The sequence below is a fragment of the Haemaphysalis longicornis genome, unplaced genomic scaffold, assembly GCF_048455015.1.
Source record: "Haemaphysalis longicornis isolate Haplotype H1 unplaced genomic scaffold, Haemaphysalis longicornis Haplotype H1 scaffold_10, whole genome shotgun sequence".
NCBI lineage: Eukaryota > Metazoa > Arthropoda > Arachnida > Ixodida > Ixodidae > Haemaphysalis > Haemaphysalis longicornis.
The window spans coordinates 132,768,843-132,787,714 of NW_027526204.1; the positions used below are offsets into that span (position 1 = coordinate 132,768,843).

Sequence of the window (18,872 nt, forward strand, 5' to 3'; positions counted from 1 at the left end):
ACCGCAAGAGACAAGCCGCTGTGTCGTCTGCTACGGCGCTTCGCCGTGCCGCTCAGCATCCTTCGAGTGCGAAATTCCTGATATCTCCAGGTGAGAGAGACAGCGGAGCGCCGTAGCAGACGACAGAGCGGCTGCGCAGGCTGTCTTCGATTCTCGGCGCATCTCGGCGCCGGCGCTTCGCGGAGCGCATGGACCACAAGCTCGCCGGTTCACTTTAACAGCGGCACTGTCTGTACCACAGAAAACGGGGCGGCGCGCATTGCACAACGCGCAGCTAGCGTCAAATTTTGTTCAGCCATTCTTTTCCCAAAAGACACTAATTCGAGTAAAAAACGATTAAATATTGCTGTTTTTGGGCGTTGTGGGTTTCTGTATTCATTCTACCTGTATTTCCTACCAAATACACGCCGTAAACGAAATTAAGTATTAACTCGCGGAACTAGCGCTGATGAAACCCAGCCTCAGGAAATGTTTTCTGTAGTCTATTATCAAGAAATTACGCAGCACTATAGGCTCGCCCGCAGATCCTATCCTCCGCACTCAAATCCCTACCTAGCGATCAGGAAGGAGCATTGCGCGCCGCCGAGGTTACAACATTCCATCACGTACCCCACCTGAATAACCTCTTGGACGCCACACTATTTGCTCCGCCTTGTCGCATTTGTGGAAAATCCGGGTCCCTTAAATAAACATTGACGATTTAGACAAAAAATTGGCCGCGTATCTGCTCCTTTGTTGCAAATGTCGACAAAAGACGACAGTCTTTGTCGACATTTGCCACGTAAATGCCTCCCTTCACTCTCCCGCTCACTCCTCATGTCGTTCCTCTTGCGTCGCGCTCCTCCCAAGATAAACACGCTAGAGGTTTGCTCAAGTTTTTTTTTTTTTTTTTTCAATATACCGCGTTCCACTAATCCAGGCCGGGTGCCTCAAAGCCAGCGCTGCCGTTCGGAGGAGACGCGCGAGCATCGAGCCGCCCTCCTTCAACGTTCAAGCAAAACGTGGAACCCATCCAGTGGAACATTTTGTAACTGCTGCCGCTTGATTTCTCAAAATGCCGCCAGAAGCTATAGTTGCGCGGACGACAGCAGGCGACGGAGTGAATTTTTTTCTTGAATGGAAGTAGAAGTTTATTTCGCGAAAATAACCAGTCTTGTTGCTGTCGAACAATGTTGACAAGTATGAACATTAAAACCGGAATTAGACGTTTAGAATTGGCTGTGAGTATATGACTATTGTGCAAGTTTTGTTTCACTTTGGCCGGCTGGCTGAATCGAGTCACAGACAGACAGACAGACAGACAGACAGACAGACAGACAGACAGACAGACAGACAGACAGACAGACAGACAGACAGACAGACAGACAGACAGACAGACAGACAGACAGACAGACAGACAGACAGACAGACAGACAGACAGACAGACAGACAGACAGACAGACAGACAGACAGACAGACAGACCGCCAGACAGACAGACAGACAGACAGACAGACAGACAGACAGACAGACCAAAATTTCTGGGTTTAAGTAGCCCAAGAAAGGCTATCGTCTTTAATAGGCCCCAAACCGCCTCCAACCTTAACCTTTCCACAGCGCTTTGGGCGAGAGAAAGCCTTGGCCAGCTTCGTCCTCGAATATCAGCTGCGCTTGATGGGAAGGGCTGCCCACGCGGCAGAATCTGGTCTGACGGCACTTCTTTTAAGCCTTCCCTTGGTCCTCCCAAACTTTTATTCTCTCTTTCTCTCTGAAATAACCCAGTAAGGTATTGGTGGCCAAATAAGACTTGCGCACCGATTTGCGAAGGCAATTTTTATGTTACGTTATTGCCTCTCAATAGATACGAATGCGCAAAGGTCGCTTTTGAACTCTTGGTTACCCCCAAAGAGCGAATGAGGTACTTGAAGAAAGCAGACTGCAGGTGTTCAATATCAACCCTACATGCAATGATGATGACGATGCTACCATATGATTAAATATGTTTTAGCTGTAGTGACGACCTTCTATCTGTGCCTTCTCATGCAGCGGTGGGGGACAATCGAAATAACTGGAAACAGTACGAAATACCGAGCAGGGCGGGGACCGAACTTTTGAAGACTGTAAAACCCGAGCCAGCATCGACTCATTGGCGCCTTCGGCAAATGTCGTCCATGTACCGGGCGACGAAAAAGAAGCTGAGGAGGAGCTCAGTTCATCGCGCCCACACGCCAGCTAGAGCAGCGATGGCAAAGTCGAAAAAACGTAAGCATTCACCACCTCAGAAGCCAAGAGGCCATCAGCACACCGAAACGCAGCAGTTTGACGCCACCAAGGTTTCGTCCCCGACCTTACATCATCACCGGACTGTACCGATGTCATCGTTGCGTGAACGCGGTGCAAGCCCATCGCGCGAGCTATCAAGGGCTACCGCGGGCAAAGCTCCCGCTACCCTTCGATCGGAACATGACGGTACTTTTGCCATGAGCGAATGCGGGACAGCGGACAGATTGAGCAGCCCCGTCTCAACATCGGGTAGGCCGACCATTTCCTCGGACAATGCATCACCGGAGATCTCGCCACAGCTCGCCGAAGTGCCGGGGAGGCAAGCCTCGCCCACCGCGTCTACGTCCGCTCCACAGGCGCAACCCGCCAGCGTGAAAGCGACCAGCAAGCTCAGCCGAGAAGGCCCCCAGTTGAGCGGCGAGTACAGCCATAGAGGCTACAGTTCCTGGCACACCTACTCTCGAGAATCGATGTATGTCAAAGCCCGTCGCCCGATCGTAATTTTCGTGTCCCTCTTCCTGCTCTTCATGGCTATCATCCTCTTCGGTACGCTGCTGGCCGGCTTCTTCCTCGACAGGCTGCCAGAGAAGCCGAGCCGTCAGCCACGGTACATCTCTCCCACCATTATGGGCGTCTACGGGGGCTGGGCAGCCGTCTCTAGCGCCAGGCAATGCACCGGCGTCACTGGCAAGGCGTTCGCCAAAAACGGTACGATTGGGGATGCGGCGGTGGCCACGATCCTTTGCGTGTGTGTGGCCATGCCGCACAAGTGCGGGCTCGGCGGCGGTTTCATGGCCATCTATTACAACAGGAAAGCGCAGAACGCTACGTCCATTGTGGTTAGGCCGAGAGCGCCGGGAGGCGCCAATGAAAACATGTTTGGCGGCAATCCTAAGGCGTCTCTGGTGGGGGCCGCGGCTGTGGCGACCTTCGGTGAGCTCGAGGGCTACGAACTGCTGCTGAACGTCACTGGAAGCCGTCTTAAGTGGAAAGATCTCTTCGAGGACGCCATTCTGATGGCCGAGGGTGGAATAGAGGTCTACGAGCAGCTGGCAAGAGACATTGGGGCCGTTACCGGCGATCTCTTCACTGACGCTAGGATGCAACTATGGAGCCAAAACATGAAGTTTCTGTTAAGCGCGGGCGGCAGGTACTCTAACAAGAACCTGGCCAACACGCTGCGGAAGATAGCAGACAGTGACAGGAAGGGCCGCTTCTTTGACTCCAGTCTCGAGGTAAGGGCCATGGTCGAGGAACTCGCACGAGCCGGAGGCATCCTGACGGTAGAGGACTTCGCGGAGTTTCGGGGCACCGCCGAGGCGTCCATAGCGGTGACGCTGACCCACGACGAGCGGCTCTTCACAACGACTGTTCCTACATCGGGCGCCATCCTCGCCTTCGTCGTCTCTGTGCTCGACAAGTTCCGGCGCGAAGGAGTGCTGCCCGACGACGAGCTCACGTGGCACCGCTTTGTCGAAGCTCTGAAGTACGCTTTCGCGCGGCGTTTCGAGCTTGGCGACCCGGACGGACCATCCGACATCCGTTTGGCCATCGAAAGGGTGCTAATGCAGCTCATGAGCAACACCTTCTCGGAGGCAGTGGCTGTTGGGTTCATCACGTCCGAGGTGCATTCGAATGCGAGTGCGTATGGGCTCGCGCTGTTTTCCGGCACCGACCACGGCTCGGCGGACGTGTGCATTGTGGCGGCCGATGGTGACGCGCTGTGCCTCGTCAGCACCATCAACACACCTTTCGGCTCACGAGTGTACTCGAACGCGACCGGCCTGTGGTACAACAACGCGATGCACGAATTTTCGACGCCCTACGGATCGCGCGGGCTGAAGGCGAGCCGTAACAACTACATACGGCCGGGTTTAAGGCCCGTCTCCTCGCTCTGTCCCAGCATCGTGGTAGACGCCGACGGAGACGTGCTGTTCGCCGGCAGCTCTACGGGCGGCCCGCTGGCCATCTCCGGCCTGGCTCAAGTGCTCGCCCGCAGCCTGTGGATGGAGCATACGGTTAAGGAAGCCATCGACGCTGGCCGCCTCCACAACCAGCTCTTCCCCGACAACGTGGTGCGCCACGAAGGCACGGCCGACAGGGACGTTCTGGCTGGTTTGCAGCAACGCCTCCACATGCTGAAGACGTTTGAGTGGACGGGCAGCGTGCTTGCCGTGCACAGGGTACGCGAGGGAGTCTACGCCGCGGGGTACGACTACCGCAATATGGCCATCGCTTCTTCGGACGGAATGCAACGCGTAAATTCCAGCGGTTGCGATACCCTTGTTTGCATCCCTCAGTGACACCACACGGCAATCGTTATTCGGAGTAATACTATTGCTTTATTGAAATAAACGGGTTAAGCGCACGAACGAATGTGCGCATTTGTTTAGGCGGGGTGTCATCGGAAAGGCAAATGAGGATTGACTCTGTGATAGGAATACCTTCTTTTGACTTGGCATTCATAATGCTGAAGTATCCGCTTTAGCTGCGTTGACAGCGTTGACGTCGCTTTACAGGACGTGTTCAACGTGCCTGCAGTTCGCAGGAGTTCGTAAATGCCGCCCTTCGTTCCACAGCGAGACGCGTGTTTTTTTTTTCTTTTTTTTTTTGAAGTTGTGAGACCTAATGGAATGATACGAGAAAATTAGTGCTAATAAATAAGTTGTAAACTAATTTTGGTTTATACTGTGTTTCTATCAGCAGTACTGTGAAGCGGTTTTGCCTCCTTCATTTATGCCAATTCTTTGGGCTATTTTTCTTGCATTCCTTCATTCCGTTTTAGGTATACAAGCCATGGTGGCTAATTTGGCCAGTGAGCCACTGAGATGCGCTCACGAGCAAGCTTCAGTTCTGCAGATTGAGCATATTTAAGCTTACTACAACTTAAGCAAGCATCCCCACAACCATCTCCGGCCGGATGAAGGCCTCTCCCCCCCTCTCCCCCCCCAAGCATCCCCACAACCATCTGTTCACTGCCGGATGAAGGCCTCTCATGAACTTTTGTATGTTCCCATTCCGCGAATGCCTATTTTTGAGCGAAGATATATTTGCCTCGTTGATGGCGACCGTGCACACCGAAACGCACTGCAGGAAAGTCAAGATCCTCTGACGATGACAATGATCGGGGGTGAAGTAAATGATGGCTGGAACGCGACGCTTTCTCTGGTCGAAAACCAATGTCTTCAAGCTCCGGAGTGAACGTCCAAAACCCCAATTGTTACGCCCAATACTCACTGCAGGAAAGCCAACTTACACGGTGGCTTCCCACATAGGCCCATCAAGTGCCTCAAGGAAAAAAAAAAAAACTCTTCCCGGGGTCGGAGTTGAACCTGTGTCCCTCGCGTTGTTGTGTATCCTCCTATTGCGTCATTACGACACGCTCGAAGCAGTTTTGATCTTAAACTTTGACTTGCGCTTAAAATACTGCAACAGAAGCCACTAGCAACACCCGTCAAGATCATCTGGGCGCCCAGATTGCCCATCTCACAGCTCGAGAATTGACCCGACGAGCGCCTAAAGACCGCCTCCTCTGGTCTCGTGTCATGAGATTACCGCGCACTATCGCCTACAGAGACAAGCGTACACCCCGCCGCACAAACAACTACCCAAGGGCCACGATAGAATACTTCGTGCCCTGCAAACTAATACTTACCCCCACCCTAGCAAAAACCACTACATTGCACCCGCCTTGTATCCCCGTTTGTGCCGCTTCAGTGGGGAATTCGGAACAGTTTTTCCTACGGTCAGAGGCTGTACACAAAGAATACTTGACCCGCCCAATCCCTTCCACACTTATAAGCTTTGGGAGAGCGCCTTGGCCAGCTTTTCCCTCGACGTCCAGCACAAGATGGTGTAGAGGGCAGAAGGAGCGGCCCGTGCCAACAGACTCCTGGGATAAGCAGGCCGCCCTAAGGACTCTTTAATAGGAAACAATAAACATGTTTAGTCTCTCTCTCTCTCTCACTCAGCTAGCATGGAAGAAAGCATCGCCTTTTAATTATCTTTTTCTAAAGAAAAGGGCTTTGAGTTTTTTCACCCACAATATTCGTATATCACAGGTCACCCCCCCCCCCCCCCCCCCGCCTGCCAGTGTTTTATATCTATCCCTACTTCCTAACGCGTCAATCAGTATCCATTCTGTTCCCCTGACGTCCCTTCACCGAATCACACGCAGTTCCACCCCCACCCTCCTCCTTAATTTTCGTTGAATGTCTCCTATAGTACGAGCTCGTCACAGTATACCCGTCGCGCTTGTTTGCTGCCTTCAGCGTAACCCGTATTATTCCTGTTCCCATGACCCGCGCTGTGTCTGAGAAGGAGTACAGGGTGAAACTTCGCCATGCGTTCCCGTTGCCGCTTTGTCAACTTCCTAGACAACTGTACCCGAGGCCCTTGAAAAAGAATTTTCCCCTTTGGCTCTTACACGATAAAACAATCACAGAATGCAACAAATCGAAGTGAACAACCTACACCGCGGGATTGGTTACCCTAGATGCAATTATAGGTGGCGGCAGAGTCCTTCAGTTGAAAAGAATTGAAGGACTCCGGTATTGAATACGTATATATCTGTGTGTGTCTCACCTGGGGAAAAAAGAAAGCAGGGGTGGGGGAGGCCTCGGAATAATATGTTATTCAAGGCGCAGCACACAGAACGTGTGATGTTTTGGAGCGATGTGGAACAACACTGCTGTGCACACGTGCTGTAATACTCGTTTGGTCTCGTTTATATGTATAGTCAGGTCAGCCGCAGCCGCCGCACTAGGACGACACAACGAAGTGAGCCAAACTAAATTCTTGTGCAAAAGCACCTTTGACAGGACGTTCTTCTTTAAACATCCAACTACATGGGCACCAAAACACTTCTCATGGGTTATGAATGCGTAAGCGTGGACGTCCACTTGAACACCTCAGACACCTTGCTTCGCCCCGTGTCGTCGAAAGGCCTTGTTTCTTGCCACTGGAGACGCTTTTCTTTGCGGTCCTCCTGAAGTTAACGCTTTCGAATGGCTTCGATCTCTCTCCTACGCGTTGCGCTGCTACTCGTTCCTGCCGCCATGTAATGTGAGAGTTAATGGCGACGGTGAATTCAGCTGCTGCTGCTGCCGCTTCAGCGCTCACCATCTGCCATGCAGTGTTGTGCACGACCCTTTCTCGATACTGCCGGAATTTCTCTCGCGCTTGTTGTTGTTGTTGTTGTTCCTTTACGAGTGGCACATACCCACGTGGGGGATTGGCCAAAAAACGGGGTGGCTTTTTGGGGCTAAAATGCCCACCTCATGGTCCTATATAATCAGCCTGTAGGAATTGGGGAAACGGTTACCGAATTATATGATAAGCGCTGTGGAACGCCTCGTGCTATGGAACGTCTCTGAAGGAGCCGTTTTAGGGGCGAAGCACCTTAGGACCTCGCTTTGTCCGTGGCTTGTCCCTTGGCGTCCGTGTACACAGTATTGCGCATGCGCGAGGAGCATTGGGTTGGATTGGATTCGATTGGAATTGTAGATACTGTACACACGCACTGTCACTCATTTACATGGTGGAGTGGGCAATGCCACGGGTGATTTACGGTAAGAACAATCCCCAGTGCTTCGCCCGCTCGTCATGATTCATTCACTTCGTGAAGATGCGGGAATTTTTTTCTGTTGCGGACGCCCGACGCCCGATTTATCGCTCGATGAGCGATTTAGGGCGTTCGCCTTTAAGCGGTTGTGACCAGCGTCATTTGCAATTCCTGGGTTAGTTTCCATGAGATTCCCGTGTCATGACCCCCCGGCCACATTCAATCGCGTGTGGCGGTCCCGTCGCGGGCCGTTGAGTCGCGTGCATTTTTACAAATGGTTAGAAGACCTTCTAGTATTATTGTCCCAGTCCTACCCTGCAACTTAGAATTCTGCTTTCAATCTCTGAAAGAGAGAGCTGCAACCATGGGCGGTTCGTCAGCTGTATTTTATAAGAAATGTCAAATAAATAGAGAAACAAAAGTTGGGAAGAGAGAATCATGTGCGAGGTTAAGGGCTTATTTCTCACTGACAGCCAATTTCAAGTCGCCATATCCTGAAAAGGTGGTGGTGGTAGCGGGGAGGGGGGGGGGGGGGGGGGTGTAGCAGTTGGCGAAAAAATATGAAACATGAGGTTGGAAGGAAAGAAGCGAAAAGTGGGAAAATGCACTTCGGGATCCAACGGGGCTTTCACTGCTCCAAAAACTTATTTTTTTAGGCAGATTTCCAACAACGCTGAGGATTTTTATAAGCTGGCATAGAATCTGCTCCATTTTAAAGGACGAAGTGAAAAGTGGAGCGTATGAGAAAACAAAAGGAAAGGGACTCGGAGAAGGCACATCTGGCGGTTCTGGAAATCGCCTCGGATTCTACCAAAACTCTTCTCCCGGGTCGGATAATCCTATAGATGGCATCAATCTTCGCGCGGAAACGGGGGGATTGCGAATCGTCGCGGTGCCGGTGGCGAACATAAACTTAGAGACAATCGAACGAACCTCGCAACTGCGTTCTCTGGAGCTTTGAAAGAAACGTGCGCGGAAAAGTGCATCGGTTGCAAAAAGGGGCCCTTGCTTTTTCTAAACCTCGAATTCGGCGCCAAGAAAGGGGCAAAAACAGAGGAACAGAAGAAGCTGAGAAGAAAAGAAAAAACGCCCTGTGCAGATTTTCAGCGTGTAATCCCAACGCCTTGCGTTCAACTGGAAGTAAACAAAAACAATAATGAGTGCAAAAAAGAAACTAGATATCTAAAATCTAAAACAATATCAAACCAGCGACGTTGCTTTACACCTCGACATGCCCACTCCTTGTTTTTACTTTTTGTTTTATCGTTTCATGACTTTTTTTCTCCAATGTTCCGGGGATGTGTTTTCTAAAATTTACGCCTACGTATCCGTAACGCTCTTGCGGACGTTCCGCCCAGCTCCGTTCGCTGAATCGCAAATCGTTTCTTAGTTTTCGCGACTGGAGCTTCTATGCGGCACCCAGTGAGCGAGGCCCTATTGCGGGCTTAAATATTTTACGAGGGGTTGAGCGCCAGCTTGAAAAACAACCCCCGTTCCGTATGTTGTTCTTTTCCAGAGCTTTCACGTCGGTTGGTGCCACTTTCGTCGGGACAGGGTACACATGGCAACGGGCAGTGGAACTCCAAAAACGCCGGGACATAACACAAGAGGAAACCTGGAATGAAACTTAACGGGCCCCGCTCTTGCTAAATCCAAGTGCTTCATAATATATATATATATATATATATATACGGAGTAGTAGAACTTTGAAGATGGTAGAGAACACAAGAGAAGAAAAACTTCGTACAAGGTAAAAGCACGTTTGTGGCCTACGTTTCAGCAAAGAGAACTTGCTTTCCTCAGGGCGCCCTGAGGAAAGCAAGTTCTCTTTGCTGAAACGTAGGCCACAATCGTGCTTTTACCTTGTTCGAAGTTTTTCTTCTCTTGTATATATATATATATATATATATATATATATATATATATATATATATATATATATATATATATATATATATATATATATATATATATATATATATATATATATATATATATATATATATATATATATATATAGAATAAGCGTTGGCAGTCAAGAAAACCTCGGAAGACAAAGGGGGGAATGGGGGGAATGCGGTAGGTCATAGAAACAGATGAAGAATTTTTTGAGTCAGAAAGAAAGTGGTGAACAAATGCCCACCCGGCGGGCATTCGGCTGCGCGTAGCAGAACATTGTGTACAGTTAGAAGATTTAACGAGAGATGCATTATTCCTTTCAAAGAGTTTGTATATACTGTATTCGTTTTATATGTATTTTAATAAAGTAGTAAAAAATGTTATTGGATAGGTGGCCTACAAGATAACGTGTGAAAAAAGTTTTCGATTCATTAAGAACAAACTATTTGGCTCCCACACTCGCCTCAAAGCTTCCTTAAAACATGTTTTCATTGGCAGCATTTGCAATCGTAATAAGAGTGCAGTACCGGCGAAATTGCGATGCCTCTCGTTTTCACCTCCAGATGCTACTCGAAGTCAGTAAAATTACATAAACAGGGAGAACGTAATTTCTCCCAGAAGAAGCGAAAAACGAACACGCAAGAACTCGTCCAAGACAGTCTTCTCTTCTCCTTTCTCTCTCTTTCTCTCTACACGCACACACGCACATGCGCACAGATACGACTTCCCACACGCACTCACAAATATTCCTCAAGTCGTCCTCCTTCGGTCCTTTGAGGGTCGTCCTACCTTTTGCAGAGTAACTAAGGGAACGTTGTATGGTCAACCTCTACGGCCTTCTCTATGGCCTCGTCTCTCTCGTTCACACAAATAATCAGGTTTACGGGATATTCAGTACGATAGAAGCGAAAATGGTGCGCCTCGGTTGCATTCGACAGATGCCTAATCGACGCCCCTTTTTTCCGCCCACAGCCTCTGCCGCCTCATCATCTATTTTTTGTTCACTTGGGATGACTTCGTTGCTCGCCCTTTCAAATAATTCCGGCCGTTCGAATAGTCCTATAGCCACGCCTTGCACTGCATAGTATCTCCAAAGCGCAGGCCCTTCGAGCGCTCGAAACTTGACAATGCCGTGTTCGCTATATATATATATATATATATATATATATATAGATAGATAGATAGATAGATATGTAGCGAATCAGAAAATGGGAAATGAGGGCCTCCGTGAAATAAGACATAAAATAAGCGTTGGCAGTCAAGAGGTTTTCTTGACTGCCAACGCTTATTTTCTGTCTAGCTATATAGACATATATATATAGATATAGATATATAGATATATATAGATATACCCTATCGGAAAACCCCGCGTTTTCCGGCGTTGAAAAAAATGCTGGAACACGCCGGAGGGAATGGAAAACGACGATCACGCCGGGAGCAACACGGGAAGGTTGCTGGAAAGCGCTAAATAACACGCTGGGAGCAGGGCTCCCACGCGGGCGCGCAGGATAGCACGATTCCTCGCTGGAGTGGGGTCCAATGGGCGCTGGGGGGCCACTGCAAGGCTGGACACGCGGGAAGGCCGCGCGCTAGTGCACTACTTTAGTTGCGACGCTCGACGTTGTCTCAAGCCAACCTTAAGCGCCGCGAACGCCACTGATGCTCCGGGATCCCTCGGGTGTTAGCGGCGAGTGTTTTGCTGAAAAATCGCAATTGCTTAGCGTGCGCGGAACGGTAGAATTACTAGGAATGGCTTCGTGCGAGTGGAAAGTGTAATTCGCCTACCGTGAAGTTTCGAGAGAACGGCCTCCTCCTCCGACACATCGCCCACCCCCGTTAGGGGTGAAATATTCAAGACCCCAAAGATTGCACTAGCTTCGACGCTTTCGAAAGCCCGGGGAGCTCCCTCCGCGAAACCGTCCCGCGGTAGCGAACACCGCCGATGTCTCGATTGCGAACAAAATAGACACAAACTTCCCGGCTTTTCTACTTGATATCTCCGCAGTTTTGGTTGGCGGTGCGGCTACTTTTTTGTAGTTTTCGTACCTCAACCGAAAGTTCGCCCATCCCATATTTTTTTTTCACTAGATATCTCTAATCACTCTAAGAAATCGGCGCAGGTGGGCTTCACGACAACGCCCCAGAACGACCATTCAGTGTGCTTAAATGTGCGAATTTGGCGAATGACGAGGCCCAGCATGCGATTAAAGTAAAAAATAGGATCTGCGCTGGGACAACAGCGCACACGCACGCCTTGCACAGTTGTCCTAGGGCAGATCCTAGTTTTTACTTTATTCGCATATATATATATATATATATATATATATATATATATATATATATATATATATATATATATATATATATATATATACACGCGTGTTTGTGTGAGTGCGTATGTGTGTAATCTGAGAGGAATTCATGCACTCTACGGAAATGGGCTGAAAGAATTCGGTTATCCAGTGCCTCACAAAACTCATTAACATTCCCGCTGAAAGCTGGTTTAGCAGCGCTATCTCTCCTTTATTTCACAATTTATTTTTCAACATTTTTTTGCGTTAACCTGGGTCGACATTTTCTGGCGGAAAAAGTTCCACTGTCTCGTCGGTAAAACTGGGGCCTTTTCCTTTACGCTTTTTTTTTTTTTTTTCAAATTCCTCCGCAGTTCTATACATTCAGTGATGCGTATCTTTTTTTTTTCTCCTTTATTTCGAAGGTTTAGAATAACCCGCAGATCGTCGCAACAATTCCAACTGGACCGTGCCTAAAATACGGCTGCATTACGCTTTTTTGCCTCCTCACTTCATCTCGGTCACATAAAAGTTTGAATCAGTGGAGGCATAACCAAGTAATTTTCGCTGGCACCGACGAATTCGCAATACGCGAGTCGTCTCAACTTTTAAAAAAAAAAGATCGTTCGCAGTCGTTGAAGTCCGAAGCGGTGGATTTTTCTTCTCGTATTTCTTTTGATTTAAGGTTTTAATGCGTTTGCTGAAAGTTTGAATTGTCTGCTGTTACGCCCGTTGAAAAGCGCGCGCGTTCATCTGTACGCAACTATCGGATCCCAGTGAACGATAAAAAAAACTACTTTTACTGGTCCCTTTGTGCGAGAAAATGCTGCGACGAATGCTTGGAGCTTTACGCTTTCAGCGGAAGGGAATTTCAACATCACTACTGAAATAAAAGTACTCCCATTTCGATTGAAGTGCTGCACAGTAGGTTTTCTTTTTCTTTCTCTTCACAACCCTGTAGTACTACTCCTAAATTGAAATCAAAATTTGCGCTCTTGCACGCCAACCAGGTAGTGCATTTTGAAGTGACAGCATGAGCGGCCTACCTTTCATGTGTTTCAACGTCATGACGTTGTCCAGTTTTTGCTATAGGCTTTTACTTAGAGTTTGTTTGGTCGACACCGCAACAGCTTGCTTTGTTCCTCTCAGTTTCACGTGCACACATACCTTTTCCGTTCCTGAATGTCTTAGAAACGTCTTAAGGATACCTACGCGGAGTGATCGCGAGTGCGTAGCTCACCAGTTTGCAAAGCGCGAGAACAGGGCTGAGTTCCCCGATGACTGAGTGAAAGTTTTGTTATAGTAACAATAGCGCAAAATACATTCGCTCAGCCAATAATTTCAGCGCCCTTCCAGTATTGTGAAGATGGAAAACCAGCGAAACTGTATTGAGGAAAACGATGTCGATGTATACAATATAATCTGACTATTTTGACGTAAGGAGACAGTGGACGTGACTTTCCGTTATCAATCGGTTGAATGCTAACACTGGTCACATTCTTCCCAACTGTTACGTTTATGCGCAATCGGTGGCGTGTGGTAACAATTTACAGCAAACCGCTCCGGCATGAGTGAGATTAACCACTTTATGCCAGGGAGCGAAATGCCCACGTTAATCTTGGTATTCTGAATCCTTCCTCAACTCGAGCCTCCAAGGGAGGAGATCCTTGAAATCGATTTGCCCATGCATGAGCATTGCGGAATCCTCCCCTCAGCCGAGTGAAGGGAGCGAATGGAGTGGAGGAGGGAATCAGAATACGCCTCCAAGTCCCCCACGTTGACGAAAAACGTGGCGTCATTGGGAGCAATCCATCAAAAGACTTCCGTCGGGAAGCTTGCGACGCTCTTCTTCGAAGTGGCCTGTGGAGGGTACACCGTGCAATCACCAATCATACGGCTCACATCAATACGGTGACTTCGTTTACGACCAGCATCACATATGGCGTGACACCCGGGAAGTCACTGCGCGCTTAGGTGTCGAGGCCACCGACTCTAGAGTCGACGCTCTTGGTGCACATCCGGCCGTGAGCCGTCCATGTTTGAAATCCCCCGCCAGCACAACAGGCATATCATCGGTAACCGCGTGAAGCCTGGTTGTGCGTGCAGACTTGCACCCCCCCCCCCCCCCCCCCCCCCGCTCTACATTCTGTTACAATTCTGCGCGCCGCTGCAGAATGTTCACGAGTCCTCCAAAGTTTAGCGCATGCAAGCCTGCCTCGGACAGATCACAACCTGCCGCAGAACGGCCGGCGCAAGGGCGCCTCGCTGTCGGCGTAATTCAAACTTCAGCGGCGGCAGACGCGGCGAGTTGACACCTGCCCGAAGGACGTGGACACACCGCAACGGAGAACTCCTCTCTCCCCTCTTTCAGACTCACCGTGCGGCGCTACTACTGAGCCCTGACGAACTCTGGAAGGAATGCTGTGTGTGTCTTTACTATGTCTGCGCCTTGTGCAAAAAGCAGGGGGGACTTGTTCGACCGTTAGCGCGTTGGGCATGAATATGGGGACCCAAGTACAGAAGTATTCGTTTTGGAGCAGCGAATCAATGGTGTCACTCTGCTCGAGCCCTCTTCTGTAACCTCGCCCGAGAGGGCATTCTCCTGTATTGCTTCGACTCATCTCTCGCCATGCAGTAAACCAGTTAAGTTTGCCTTTGGCTTCTTGTCGTCGTCACCAAGGCAGCAACTGTTGCTGGCCGCTCTTCACCATGCTACCTCACATGACGGAGGCGACGGAGCCCGGTTCGGGGACGCCTTCTCGAATGTAACAACCTCCACCCGCACGCACAACGGGCAACCGTGACGCACGCCTGTTTATAAGTAAAAAAGGACTTGACAAAACGTCGTTCCGAAGCCGTTCAAGGTGCTTGTGTCTGGACCAGAAAAACACTGGCCAAAATGTCACTCCATGAGCTTTTCAGGAACGCAACAGAAAACAAGCTAGCCCAGCAGACAAAAAAAAAATTCCTTTCTACACTGATTTGTCTCAACCGAGGCATACACAGCTTCGCAGTAAAAAAAAAAAAAAAAAAAGAATTTCGACCCGCCGCGGTGGCTCAGTGGCTAAGGCGTCGCGCTGCTGAGCACGAGGTCGCGGGTTCGATTCCAAGCCGCGGCGGCCGCTTTTCTGATGGAGGCGAAAAGCAAAAACGCCCGTGTGTACGAGATTTCGGCGCACGTTAAAGATCCCCAGGTGGTCAAAATTAATCCGGAGCCCTCCACTACGGCGCGCCTCATCGCCTGCGCTGCGTCGGCGCGTTAAACCCTACAATCAATCAATCAAATCAAATCAAAAAAGAATTTCGGAGGGGAAAACGCTGCATTCGCGAACAGCCTGGAAAACATGAACTGTTCCAGATCGAATTTCCGTGCCGAGTTCCTCAATCCACCTGGGGAGTGGGCGTCCAAGCTAGCGGCATATCCTCATTTGTTCACACTCTGGCAATTAGATCTGCCCACTTTCTCCCACTCCCTTCCCGTGTGACCGGAGGGATTTGGGGGTTTATGGTGGCACTACGGCGAACAAAAGGATTCTATTTTCAGTTCATTGTGCCCCGGATCGAACTTGCGGCCCGATACCGGGAATGGCAAAAGACAAAGCGCGGTGCAATAAAGTTTCCGCATGCTAGGCGGCCGTTTGGTTCGCATACAATCCCTTGGGATGCCCGCCGGAGAGCAGGCATCACTGAGCAGCAGGAAGGGGCCGGCTACTCTTTGCACTGTTTCCTGCGCATGCTGCTACCCCGGTGGCCGTCGTCCGAGTTACCCGAAACTCCGGGAAACTCTGTCCGGAAGGAGGCACACGCTTCGATCTGTTTACACCGAAGGTTTCTATCCCGAGAAGCGCCGAGGTGTGGAGTGAAAACGTTCTGCATCGCAGAAGACGCGTTGGTATCTCTATCTCTCTCTCTCTCCCCGCCCCCTCCTTTTTTTTTCTTCGGAACCGGAGAGAACTTACCGTTAAGTGAATAAACTTTCTGCCTCATGTTTTGTGATAGAATGCGTTTCGCGGACTGTTATAAACATTGTTAACACCGAAGTGTTTTCTTCCCGGATATGCAAAGATTTCACCGAGGTCATATCCGCCACGGAAATGACGCCAGTACAACGGAGAAAGCGGCCTGTAAAGGGTGCACCCCTTCACACAGGGTCTTCTTGCGGGGAAGCAACCATTAGTACTAAATAGTACTCGTTTGAAGTTCGAGAAGCACAAAGTAAAATATGTTTTGAGACGAGGTTGAGAGCAATGGATCAACGAAGATGGGCAGCTAAGGTTTTTAGGTACCTATACTTGAAAACCGTGGACATGCAGTGGTTAAGGAAGACTAGAAGGCTAATGATGAAGTACGGAAAGAACAGTGGAGAATCCAAAACTGCCAAGGTAACCAAAAAAGAGGCAACGCAGATTGGAACAAATAAATGGAGAGAAAAAATGGAAGCTAAAACGTCGTTAGAGATGTACAGGGCTGAGAAGATGAACATTAGAAAGGAAAATTTCTACGATAATTCCCAGGGCAGTGCTTTGCTTTTTGAGGCTAGAGCAGGTTGCCTGCGAACTAAGAGTTTTGTGAGGAATTATTCACAAAATGATGGGGTATGCGTGGTCTGCGGAAAAGAAACAGAAACTATGCGGCACATAGTGTTACAATGTGAGGGTATCTATCCAAATCTACATGAGGGAAATATTCGGCTTCCAGAAGCCCTAGGATTTAAGGGTAGCACAGAGGAAGTTAACTTCAAGGCTGTCGAGAGGACGAAAAGAAGATTAGAATGCTGGTGGACGAAAAGCAGAGAGGAGAATATTGCCTAGGACAGTTACCACCTGTTACAGAAAAATAATTTTGTGCCTAATAAGCTTTTTGTGCCTGGCCTAAGCAGCGCTAGTACTAAACCAAGAGTATAAAGCATAGGTATATTAGTCCTTTTTGGTAAGATGACATGTCATCACCCCGCTATAAAGGGGAAACCAATAGCAATCATCATTATCATCATCAGTACGTTATATACTTAGCGTTGTTCGTTTTCGGGTTTTGTGTTTTAACACGAAAGTGTTTTATGCCGGGATACACCCGCATTTCGTTGACGTCATATCTCTCACGGAAATGACGCCACTGCACCTTTACCGAAGCGACCCGCCAACAAGACGTCGCTCGCCAAGCACACCCACAAGACAGACGCCGACCCGCAAACCATGCTCAGCTTCACATTTCGCTGCACATTTCACTTTCGTGTTTTACCAATTCCTATGACAGAGAAGTCAACCAAGGTTGTTTTTTTTTACATAAATGGACTCTGCAACCCTTTATACAACCTTTTTTTTTTTCTAAATTCCGGGTGTTTTCAGAACGTAATCAACAAACACATCGAGTACTTAGAATAGGAAGGAAGGAAGGAATAGTACAGGAAAGGCAGGGAGGTTAACCAGAATACTGTCCGGTTGGCTACCCTACTCAGGGGGGAGGGGATACGGGGAATGAAAGGGAAAGAAAGGACAGCGGTACATATTAAAGGAGAAAATGAGAGAAAGAAAAGTAGAATAGGGGCTCACAAAGTACCCCAGCCAAAAGTTTCTGCGTTATACCCATCAGATAACGTAGAAATTTCCACAAAAAATGTCCCCGCATTTCCCCGAGGGGAAGAATGTGAAAGTGCGAATGCACGAGTTGAATTTGCGCGGTTCGGTAATGTTCGCGAAAGAGAGATCACACACACACACACACACACAACTACAAAGAAAGAAAGATGCATTTATTCACAGACACCTATTTGTGTTGTCGTTGTACTTGATTGCTAGAGCGGATCTCAGCTTTGAAATTTCGTGTCAGTACTCCTTTAAGCGGGTGCATTAGCCCTTCTCACGCCCGATTCCTGGCCAATCCCCCACGTGGGTATGTGCCATGTCAGCGGCCAGGCTGCGCGCGCCCATCTCCACGTGCGCGGACATCGCCGGTGGACGCAGGTTCAGGGTCGCTTAAGAAGTGCATTGCACCTAAAAGATTTTGCTCTCTTTCCCGGCATCGGCATTCTTCAACCACTAGAATTACATCATTACAGCGGTATAGCGTGTATTGGATGGCTTTCCTTCAGTTCCAGCAATGGACGAGTAGGAAGCAGACGTGGAGCGGATGCGCTTCCTACATTTTACTGAACAGCGGGCCCGGCCGGAACTTGGAGAAGCGGCGGCCCGTCCAGCGGCTCAGTCGCGTTCCATCTAATGCGTGGCAACGCTCACGCGCCAATCCAGTCCGCTGATGATGATGATCGCGCAGATGAAGACAATGGCGATGGTGTTGCTGCTAGCGGTTTCGATAGCCACTTTTGGAAAAAGCCGCAAAGCAAGGCAGAAAGTGAAGCGGGCCTAGAATACAGATAAGAGGATGGCGGAAGGAGATAAGGAAACTCGGCGGCCAAGAATGGATTCGGACAGGAGAGGATAGCAGTTGTTTAGCGGCAATTAAGACGCCATACTATAGTAGTGCGCATAGACTGCTGCTGCTGCTAATGATGATAAACAGGATGATATAAATAAACAAGAGCATATCTGGTAAATATGTTTTGTGGGTTTTTTTTTTTCCTAACCGGTCATAATTTCTATGTGTACACGAAAAATGACAGCTCACACAACTGTACCACCTTGAGTAGGAAAGGAAACAAAAGCACATAATTACATAATCCGTACAGCCCAAAACGGGACAATGACTACGGTCATTTCTTATTTCTTGTCCTTTTTTTCGCTCTACAGATCAAGCCTGGGTTTGCACGCGTTCTTAACACCAATGCTTTATTTTTAAGGCACCGTTTTTCTATCTGGACTTCCGCGCCCCATCTTCTTGTCGTGGATCTGCCTTTACTACTCAC

The 18,872-nt window shown here is 49.1% G+C and overlaps 2 protein-coding genes across 2 annotated transcripts in view; both read left to right on the forward strand.

Annotated features, from left to right (window-relative positions):
• Positions 1 to 18,872, forward strand: part of LOC144159350 (protein quaking-B-like) — a 240,876-nt gene that overhangs the window by 176,483 nt on the left and 45,521 nt on the right. The window lies entirely within an intron of this gene.
• LOC144158068 (scoloptoxin SSD14-like) lies at positions 2,081 to 4,563 on the forward strand. Its single transcript, XM_077688733.1, has one exon. The coding sequence runs from the start codon at positions 2,140 to 2,142 to the stop codon at positions 4,561 to 4,563; it is 2,424 nt and encodes an 807-aa protein (XP_077544859.1). The 5' UTR covers positions 2,081 to 2,139.

Excerpts from the sequence above, each read along its gene's own strand:
- LOC144158068 (XM_077688733.1), top strand. The coding sequence starts at position 2,140 with ATGTCGTCCATGTACCGGGCGACGAAAAAGAAGCTGAGGAGGAGCTCA.